We start from the raw sequence: 11,112 nt of genomic DNA on the forward strand, positions 1-11,112 counted from the left end.
GAAAATGGTAGGTCCATCAGAGCTTGTTGAATAATTAATGAGCCCATGAATCACTTGATGAGGAGATTGGGGTGAGAGAAGAGAGAGAGTGGGAGAGAGTGGAAACTTTGAAATTGCAACTCCAGATTGACTAAAAAGTGGGTTTGTCCTCAAATCATCATGGTCACAAAGAATAATCTTGAATCTCTGGGGCTAAAAATTTCATATCCCAGTAAATCCCAAACAGAATTGGCCAAAAATCAATAAGAAATTAATAAGCCTGAAGCCTATTCACATAGTCTAGTGTTGTTTTCTGAGAGAGGTGCATTTGAATACAACTTTCCCTGAAAATTCTTGTGGAATGTTGTCACCTTCAAATGTCACACAAAGCTTATTGGTTTTGAATCTAATAAATATTTACATAAATTTACATAAAATTCAATATAACTGAATTATTATAAAAATTTGGATTAGCTTTTTTTTCCATTTATCTTCTTTTTATACTATATTTTCTATCTCTCCATTTTTATATATACATAAGTTGAATAAAATGAAAAATACCTGTGGTAATAATACGGGATTAGAACCAGTGTTAGAAAATATCTATATTTACTTAGAGTATATTTAGTTTAAAACTACATAGTGAATAAGTTGCAATAGAACTTGATAGCACTTTGCACTTTTAAGTCCAAATTTCTAAATAAGAATTCTTCAGGTTTCCTTTTATATTAGAAATAGTCACTAATGTTAGTATTTTGCCTTTCTCTAAATGTTTCAACCTCAGTTTTTTGGAAGATGTTTCCTCGTTTCATCCTCTGCTAGAATTTCTATGCAGAATTCAGGCTGCTATTCTCAGCCTTTGGACTGTGACTTTATTCTTTGATTATGTCTGCAGAAACAATATAGGGCTTCTGTACTGCAATGAAAAGACAAAATCAAAGCTCTGTGGTTGAATTCATCCTCTTGGACTTCTCTGACTTTCCTGAACTTCAAGAGGAGATCTTTGGGGTTTTCTTGGTTATTTATCTGATGACCCTGATGGGAAATGCCATCATCATAGCCACCATCTTGCTGGACCAGACCCTCCACATCCCCATGTACCTGTTCCTGCAGAACTTATCTGTGGTGGAAGTGAGTTTCAGTGCAGCCATCATGCCTGAAATGCTGGTGGTCCTGACCACTGAGAAAACTACAATTTCTTTTGTGGGCTGTTTTGCACAGATGTATTTCATTCTTCTTTTTGTTGTGAATGAATGTTTTCTCCTAGGGGCAATGGCTTATGACCGATTTGCTGCCATCTGCTGTCCTCTGACCTACCCCATGATTATGAACAAGAGGGTGTTTGTGAAATTAGTCATGTTCTCATGGGTCTCAGGGATCATGGTGGCTACTCTGCAGACCTCATGGGTATTCAGTTTTCCCTTTTGTGGACCCAATGAAATTAGTCATATATCTTGTGAAACCCCAGCAGTGCTGGAACTGGTTTGTGCAGATATCTCCTTGTATGAAATCTATGCCTTCATAGGCACCATTTTGATTATATTGCTTCCTTTCTTGTTGATACTCTTGTCTTATCTTAGAATTCTCTTTGCCATCCTGAAGATGCCATCAACAACTGGGAGGCAAAAGGCCTTTTCCACCTGTGCCTCTCATGTCACATCAGTCACCCTCTTCTATGGCACAGCCAGTATGACTTATTTACAGCCCAAATCTAGCTACTCACCAGTAACCAAGAAACTGATGTCTTTGGCTTACACATTGCTCACACCCCTGCTGAATCCCCTTATCTACAGCCTGCGAAACCATGAGATGAAAAAGGCTTTGGTGAAATTATGGCGGAGAGCAGTGGTTTTACACACAGTCTGACTTGTTAAGAAGCTATATATTTGCTTATTACTCAACAGAACTCTGTTTGAATTTAATAAGTGATGAAAACAGATTCCATTTCTTGATATTAATGAGTTTGCATTGTTGTATTCCTTGAGTTTGAAATGTATCAGGAGATTCTTCTCTTTTAATACTGTGGTGTTATCATCTGTTTTGAAGAGATACTAAGTTCCTTAGCACATGATCCAATAGTCTAGGCATGCATTTCCCTATTATGGGCATCCACGTAATTATCAGACTATTGTGATTAAGATTATGTTTCATTAAATATCTACTTCAATAGGTTTCTATGTATTGATGCTTTTATTTTGATATGATCATTTCCTCAAAGGTCATTCTCTTAGAATGAATGATATTTACACATAAACATGTATGTGTGTGTGTGTGTGTGTGTGTGTGTGTGTGTGTGCGTGTGTGTGCTGGTTGAGATCCAACTGGAAGCCTTGCATATGCTAAGCATGTGCACAACCACTGTGTTCCACACCCTTCCCTTGTTTATATATTTTAATTGTTATTTTAGAGTTACTTCTTTAAATGCTTTTAACTAATTCTGACTAACCTGAAAGCTCACTGAAATTCACTAACAGCTGTAACCTCAAGAGACCAACAAATAGTGGGTGTGATTTTTTTTTCTGGAGAGAAAAGTCTTTTCAACGAGTCAGTAAGAAAATGAATTATTGTTTCAGGATGAAATGAGTTCTACTTCATGGGCTCATACTGGGATCATCCCAAACTGTATTTCTCTTGGTATTTATATATTTATGCAACAATGCATATATTTTCTGGACCTCTCATGTGGCAATATTAAGTATTGTTTTCACTTGGAGCCACTACATTAGAGACTTTTTTCGTATCTTCCTTTGTAGGTCAAAATGCCCTCAAATTGTTTATAAACAATTTTGTTTTGTTTTGTTTTGTTTTTTAGTTGTGATAGAACTTTATTTTATTTATTTATATGTGATGCTGAGAACTGAACCTAGTGCCTCACACATGTCAGGCTACTATTGGGTCACAGCCCCAGCTCCAGCTAGTGGTTTTTTATTAATTATATTGGGAAAATAATATAATCCATGAGTTATGCCTATTTTCTAGAATCCTTGCATTTCCTGACTTACAGTGTGAACTTTTCAGAGTGAATAATCTCACAGGTGCAAAATCTGGAACATTTCATACTTTGTAGTAATGTTCTCTCTCTCTCTTTCTATATATATAGATAGATATAGATATAGATATAGATATAGATATATAGGTATATATCTAGATATAAAAAGCAGGCATTGAACCCAGGGGCACTTAATCACTGAGCACCAGCCACAGCACCATCCCTGCTTTATATTTTATTTATAGACAGGCATTGCTGAGTTGCTCAGAGGCTTTCTAATTTGCTGAGGAGGGCTTTGAAATTGTGCTCCTCCGGTCTCAGCCTCCCAAGCCACTAGGATTACAGGCATGTGTCATTGCACCTTGCTAGTACTTTTTATTTTGTTTGTAGTTTATTGTGCATCACAGCTGTGAAGGAAAAGAAAACATAACTTGAGCATAACAATCATATCAAATGGGGAAAGTAGTGAGACTATATTCCAATTAAGTTTCAACATATTGATTTAGTATTGAATATTCAATGTTATTCAAATTATCATGGCTACTAAAGTATAATTTGAATAAAATTGGTAGTGTGATATTAATTAAGATTAGGCATACAGATTCTGCCTCATGTAGGGTTTCTTATAATTTGCACTTGTTATTTGGGGATAAGCTATTCATACTTCTACTCATGAAATATCTATACTGTTCTTTTGGTTTATGATAGTTAACCTAGACTAAATTATTATTTTCCCCTCATTCCTTTTTTATTTATTCAGCAAATATTTATTTTGTAGCAGTGGTAGGGTAAATACTGTTTCAAGTACTGAGGATATAATGGAGCTCATTTCTCTACAGAATTGGTTCACCTGAGGTTTGATCCAACATTCCAAGACAGCTGGTGTGAAAAGTCAGAATGAAGTAGAGAAAAAGGGAGTAAATAAGAAAATGTCTTTTGAGGGATATTAAAAAGTATAGAGGCAAAGCCGCAATGAAAGAACAGAATATAAAAGAGAGGGAAAAACAAGGAGAGGGTTTCAGGGTGGGATAGGATTTTGTCTATCATTCTGTTTCAGTATGTATTTTTCCTATTTCCTTAGAACAGACTGTGTCTAAGTTGCAGCTCACGCAGGAAGCAGCAGTACCTGGCAAGACCCCCACCCTGTGTGCATGGAGCCTGGGCATGAGTCCTGGAAGTAGGGATGTGAGAGACCCTGGTACTCATCTGTCCATTTTAATATGAGGCTTAGGGAGAGAGAAAAGGACACAGGAAGGTCCCTGTGTCTCTTCACCTATCCTCACCCCAGCCCCCAGGGAGACCCATTCTCTACTCAGCCTTATAAACTTTCTAGGACTGGAGGAGTGATGGACAGGAAAAGAAACAGAAAGAAAACAGAAAGACCCAAACAAGCAGAGATTATGGGGAGGATGTGTTATTTGCTTGGGTATCCCAGAAGTACATTCTCTTCAACCCTATTTCTCTCTTGATCTTTTTCTCCCACTTTCTATGTCATATTCACTGTGGGATGGCACAGCAGGAAGGCCCTAGCAAAATAAGGACTCCTTGACCTTGAACTTTCATCCTCCAGAAACGTAACAAGTGTCTGTTCTTTATGAATTACCCATGTCAGGGATTCTGTTAGAGAAGCACAAAATGGACTAAGACACCAAGAAAGAAGTGACTCTCTTCTTAAGGCAAATTAAACTTTGCTCTTTTGTTGGGAATTGCAACTGTCATCTGTTAAATTTGAATGACCAGGCAAGTCCTCTTCTCCATCTCCTTGGGATCATTCTTAGTTCATGAAAATTTTCAAGCCTTACTTATACTTAAGAATGCCTCTCCTAGGGAGTGTGACATTCAAGTGGCTTCTCTTAGGGAAAAAGAACAAATGGATAGGTAGAAATGATAACTAGGAAAGTTGTTTTCATTCTTCCATGGTTAGTTAAAAAAAAAAGCCCCTCCTCATCCTATTGATCCTTTGAGCAAGGCTCCATCTGCATTAGTAAGAATAAGCTGGGATATGCTGCTATGACAAACAGCCCCAAATTGAGCACAGAAATGCCCCAAATCTTTCTTCATTTAGGCAAGGTCTTCTACAGACTAAAGTGACTCCTTAGAGCAACTGTCCTTGATGCAGGGACCCAGAAATGCAAACTACTCTAATGTAACGTGCCCACCTTCTTCTCAAAGCCAGGCTTCTTCTTCCTCTTGCTACAGAAGAAGCATTAACAACTTCTAAATCCAAGGGGCTAAGAAATGTTTTTCCTGTGTGCCAGGAGCAAGAAAAGAACAGAAAATAGATTAGAGTTTTTACCAACAGCCTTAAATGCACATCCATTGTCTGCTGCCCTTGCTTTCTACTTCTACCTTAACTTTGCTTTGGATTCCACCAGTTGCCCTTCAGAGTGTGCTCACTCTCCCAGTGACTGATGGTGAACCTGGGAAACCTGGCTTTTCTTCTGGGATCACAGGAACTCAGTCACCTACAGGATCCTCTTCCTGGAGAATGCTTTAATGTTTTACTTTGTTTTTTTTTCTTTTCCTTTTCTTTCTTTTATTCTTTTCTTTTTAAAAAAATTATTTAAAAATTTTAATGGCCAGGCATGGTAATTGACAAGTTAGTGGGCTCTTCTAAAGAAAACTATGGGATCCCTGGTAAATTCTACCAAAACTTTAAATAGACACAACTCCTTTTCAAACTCTACCAAGAAGTAGAAGAGGAAGGAACAATTCCCAACTTACTTTACAGGACCAATATTACCCTGATACCAAAGCCAAACAAAGACATCACAGGGGAAAACTAAGACTAATACCCTTTATGAGTATTAAATACAGAAATCTTTTTTAAAAAAACCTAACAACTGGGGCTGCGATTGTGGCTCAGCGGTATAGTACTAGCCTAGCATGTGTGAGGCCCTTAGGTTCGATCCTCAGCATCACAAAAAAATAATGAAATAAAGGTATTGTGTTCATCTACAACTAAAAAATAAATATTTAAAAATAAAAACTTAACAACCTAAATTCAGCAGCTTGTTAAAAATATTATGTATCATTGCCACTTGGATTTATCCAAGAAATGCAAAAATGATTCAACATTTAAAAGTAGAGTATAGCTGGGCATGGTGGCACGTGTCTATAATTCCAGCAACTCTGGAGGCTGAGACAGGAAGACCATAATTTTGAGGCCAGGCTCAGCAACTTAGTCAGGTCCTCAGCAACTTAGTGAGACCCTGAGTCTCAATTAAAAATAAATAGGACTGGGGGCAAATCTCAGTGATAAATCATCCCCTGGTTAAATCCCTAGTACACTCCCCCCCCAACAAAATGTTTTATAGGTGATAGTCTGAGACATCATTACCAAACTGGAAACTGGGGAGATGGCCAAGACTGACTCCAGCATCATGCAGGATCACCTTGGTGGTGCAATGAATGCAAGATACATGTCAGACCGTGTCTCATCAGATCATTGTAAGAATCGACACTATTGGTAATTACACTTGTGATTGGGAAAAAACTACTCCAGACCTTAAAAAGCAGGCTGGGGTGAAAGAGTTTGAAAACAGAAATGATAGTTGCCACACAAAGGAATTGATGTTTGCTAATATTTTACACTGAAATTTGGAATACCCTTTTCCTAAGCTAAACATGGTTTCCTGCAGATAACTACTATGTGTTTAAAGGTTTTATATTATAATGCCCATTCTTATCACATACTATGTAGTTAGTTTATAGAGTAATTTACCCCCAGTTTCTTGAACATAGTGTATATCTTTGTGTCTTGGACCTGGTCAGTCAAGCTATTAATTATTGAACACTAAAACTAGGAGAAAATGTCAATTTGTAGTACACCACATTAACAGTGGAAGAAAAATATCATACATGATCATTTGGTGCAGAAAACGCATTTGACAAATCTGATACCTTTCCATAGTTAAAAAAGACACACACAGAGATAAAAGGTAATTCCCTCAACCTTATGAAGGGCATTAATAAAAAATCTTATATTTATTAAAAGTTTCAGCCACAGAAATTAGGCAAGAAAAATATTTAATATCCAGGTGAGAAAGAAAGAAGAAATCACTTGCAGGTGGAAAGATCTTGCATATAGAAAACCCTAAGATAGTCATGGCAGTTAACTCCTGTAACTTGGGAGGCTATGGAGGAGGCTGAGACAGGGGACCACAAGTTGGAGGCCAGCCTGGCCAATTTAGTGAGAGCACATCTGAAAATAAAAAAGGCCTGGGGATGTAACTCAGTGGTGGAGCGATTGTCTACTATGCATAAAGCCCTGGGTTTGATTTGATCCTCAGTACTACACACAATCTCTCTCTCTCTCTCTCTCTCTCTCTCTCTCTCTCTCACACACACACACACACACACACACACACACACACACACAAACACACACAATTAGAACTACTAATAAATAAGTTCCATTTCTATTTTGTGGAGTAGTCTGAGGTGCACTTGGTATTATCCAGGCTGGTCAGTTTTCTCTCCTCTCATCTCCAGCCCTTGCCAGGAAGCCAGCCAGGTCAGTCACTGTGATTATTACTGACGCCATATTTTAAGGATGAGAGAAATGCTAAGTGTCTTGCCCAAGGTCAAAAAGCCAGACAGTATTGGCTTCTGAGAGCAAGGATCTTCTCCCCTTCCAGGAGGGCTCTGTCCCAGCCTGCCAGCCCTCATAGCCTCCCCACACCCACAAAGAAACAGGCTTCTCTGAACGTAGAATAAACAGGCAGAGAAGCGATAAAAAGCAACAAAAAATATATTTTATAAGGATTAGATAACTGTGGAGGTCATGGCACCCCCAACAGGGGATTGAGTGGGGGGGCTCAGGCCCGGGAGACCTCCGTGTAGGGCTCACATCCTGGCATCACCTCGTGGGATGTTGTAGCACTGGGCTGATGGGAAGATAAACACAGAGTCAGTACCTGGGGGCTCTCTCCCTAACCTCCACCCCACTGCTCACAGTCAAGGCCCTCAGCTCCAGGAGGCAGGAAAAAGGAGAGGGTTGACACTACAAGTCATTGCAAGGGCCCTTGGGGGGCACTGGGGGATACCCAGCCCACTGCACTCCTAATGCTCCATTCCATCAGTTTCACATGGGACTGAGTAAAAATTTCCAATTAAAAAAAAAAAAGAATCTCCTTTAAAACATTATAAGCTACTGGACTAGACTCAGATCTCATTAACGGCTGAGGAAGGTAAGGGACTGTCCCAAGACCAACCAGCTAGTTAGCAGTGCAGTCTTTTCTCTTTCTCTATTGAGGGACACCTGGGTGTGCTCTGAAGCCCTGTGACCTGGACCCTGCACCCTCCAGGTCCACAATCTCACTCCTTATGCTCCACGTGCTTCAGCTTCAGGGCCAGCCCAACATTGGGGACTTCCCCCAACACATATGCAACCACAGACCCCCATGTTCCAAAGCTCACCCCATACCCCTTACCTTCTATAAAGGTGCAGACTTACCTTGGGGGGCCTGAGTTGCAGACCTGGGCCCAAGGAGGTCTTTATGATGTCAGGTTGGCCTCCAGTTGGTGTCCTGCTCCATTTGAAGGTAAACAGCCTCGGACATGTACCTGGGAAGCAACAGGCCAAATGCAAGGAGTCACTACCCACCTTGGCCTGGTCTCCCTGACCACACTCAGCCCTCAGCTGGGAAAGCACAGAGCCCAGGGCTCTCATCCAGGAGCCTTATCCAGGCTGCCATTCCCCTCTACCACATATCTTGGGGCAAGAACCTACAACACCAAGGAAGAGTGAAATTCCCAGAAACTCCCAGAGTGCCCTGGAGAAAACCCCAAAGGAAAGAAACAGGAAGTGTTAAGGCCTGGGAGCTGCGGACAGAGACCAGGGAAATAGACCCAGCTTCACCCCACCCCACAGGCCCCAGGGTCCACCACTTGAGCCCTTGGTTTACCAACTCACTTGGGTCCCAAGGATGCACATAGCGTGTTGTAGAAATTCCTTGTGCAGCCCTGGTTATAAGGGTTATCGTGCTGGAGGGAGATGAAAAAGGGAACAGGAGCTCAGAATCAGCAGGACTGGGCAAGGCCATCTCCCAGTGACCCTTGCTAAGTTGGTCAGTTAAGTCAGGGCTCAACCTGGGCCCGTGGCAAGGCTCTAAGAGTGACCCAGGGCCTCCTGCCTTCCCAGGCTCCTAGGAAGAGTGACCTTCCTCAACCCACTTGTGAGCAGCTCTCCACAGACAGTGCTGACCCAGCACCCACCTCTCCTGCCTTCTCAGGGCTCCTCATCCCCTTGTGCCTCCCTTTGCAGGATCCTTGCTCTGTCTCTATTGGCCACACCTGTCCTCTCACCTCATCCTTCCAGGTACCTTGTAAGGTCTTTCTAGTGCTGTTCTGCTCAACTGATCCAAAGATGGTGTCACCACTTTACTCTCTTACCTCTTGATTTTTTCTAAAAATCTACCTTCATTGAATTTCACTCTCTGGGAGGCCAGTGGCAGCAGGGGATGCCCAGACATATTTCCCTAGTCAAAAATCAGATTTTCCAGGAAAATCTGAGCTGATGACCTTCAGTACACAAAGCAGGAAAGGTCAAGCTCAAAAGTCATGTCCTTCCCTGGACACTGACTGGCTTCTCCTCTCCCTTCTTCTACTTTCTCTTTCCCCTGAGTCCATTTGTCAGCCTCGACCCCTCCTCCTTCCAGACCAGGTTTAGTTTCACCCCAACTTCATGAGCTTTAGGTAGCAAATGCTCTGTTATAATGGCAAGTGGCCCAGCAGCACTTCTATCCACACCAACTCTCCCATGGCCTACACGTGAAGACTTTCATCTTCAAACACTCTTCTCCACCAGAAGGAAAGACGATTCCACATCAGAACAGCTCTGGAATATGTCCATAAAGCAACATGAATCATTGTCCTCTATGAGGTTCTGCCTCCTTTAAGGTGTTCACAGCACTTAAGAAATGAGTATGCCACCAGTGCAGTGGTACACACCTGGAATCCCAGGGACTTGGGATTCTGGGGCTCCCAAGTTCAAGGCCAGCCTCAACAACTTAGCAAGGCCCTCAACAATTTAGTGACACCCTATCTCAAAACAAAATGTAGCAAGAATTAGGGATGCAACTTTGGTGGTAAAGCACCCCTGGGTTCAATCCCTAGTACCAGAAGAAATAAATTAATTATTGGCAGAGTATTAAACAAATCACAGAATTTTTAAACTTAGAGAAAGAATGTTTGATTAGATATATATCATGTATAGAAAATACTGATTGTACATAAAGTATAGAAAATGCTTAAGGAATGATAGTTAATAAATATCTAAGAACTGAGCAGTAAATTTGAATACCTTCCTCCCCCCACATGGAACCCTATCACACACAACTAGAATCCAACAGCTCTGAGGCACCCAGACCAGCCTCTCTCACTGGCTCCACTCCTGGGGCTTCTGCTCCAATTCTGTGTCTCAAACACCCTCACACTCCACAGGACCAAAATCCAGCAGCATCTTCTTGCCCCATTTTCTGCCCAACTTCCTGCTGCCTCTCCTTCTTCCCCTTATCTTGGGGGATCAGGGCGCCAGGCTTCTCTCTCTGTTCCTATCTCTCTTTCCTTCTATCCCCAAATGTTGATTCTTCTGTCTGTTGGTTCACTCATTTATTCAGATTTCTTTTCTCTGTGTGCTGAGGATTAAAACATTCAGGGCCTTGCACATGCTAAGCACACACTCTACCACTGAGATGCACCCTCAGCCAGAAATATTTTAGGGCATTAAAAATGCTTCTGTCCAACAAGGCACAGTGGCACACACCTGTAATCCCAGTGACTTGGGCCACTGAGGCTGGTTTGAGACCAGCCTCAGCAACTTAGTGAGACCCTGATTTACAACAAAAAGTAGCAGGGACTGGGGATATAGCTCAGTGGTAAAGTGCCCCTGGGTTCAATACCGAGTAGCAAAAAAATAAAGAATAGTCACTGCACTGGGGATGGAAAGCATCCTGCAAACAGCATGACCAGCCTACTTTCAGTGGTGAGGGCAGCTGCAACACGAGGCACTGAGCACCGTGGGGAGAGGCCAGGGGAGAGCAGAGAGAGGTATCATGGGAACCACGTAGGCAACCCAGATCACAGCACCCAGGTGCATGCAGAGGAGAAGCCCAGAGAGTTAAGTGCTGAGATAGCTACTT

General features: G+C 41.5%; 1 protein-coding gene across 1 annotated transcript; it reads left to right on the top strand.

The window, feature by feature from the left end:
- Window positions 1-900: 900 nt before the first annotated feature.
- Window positions 901-1,845, top strand: LOC144376781 (olfactory receptor 10A3-like). The gene has a single exon (XM_078045058.1). It carries the CDS (start codon window positions 901-903, stop codon window positions 1,843-1,845), a length of 945 nt encoding a protein of 314 aa, XP_077901184.1.
- Window positions 1,846-11,112: the final 9,267 nt, after the last annotated feature.

This window comes from Ictidomys tridecemlineatus, chromosome 4, assembly GCF_052094955.1.
Source record: "Ictidomys tridecemlineatus isolate mIctTri1 chromosome 4, mIctTri1.hap1, whole genome shotgun sequence".
Classification (NCBI taxonomy): Eukaryota; Metazoa; Chordata; class Mammalia; order Rodentia; family Sciuridae; genus Ictidomys; species Ictidomys tridecemlineatus.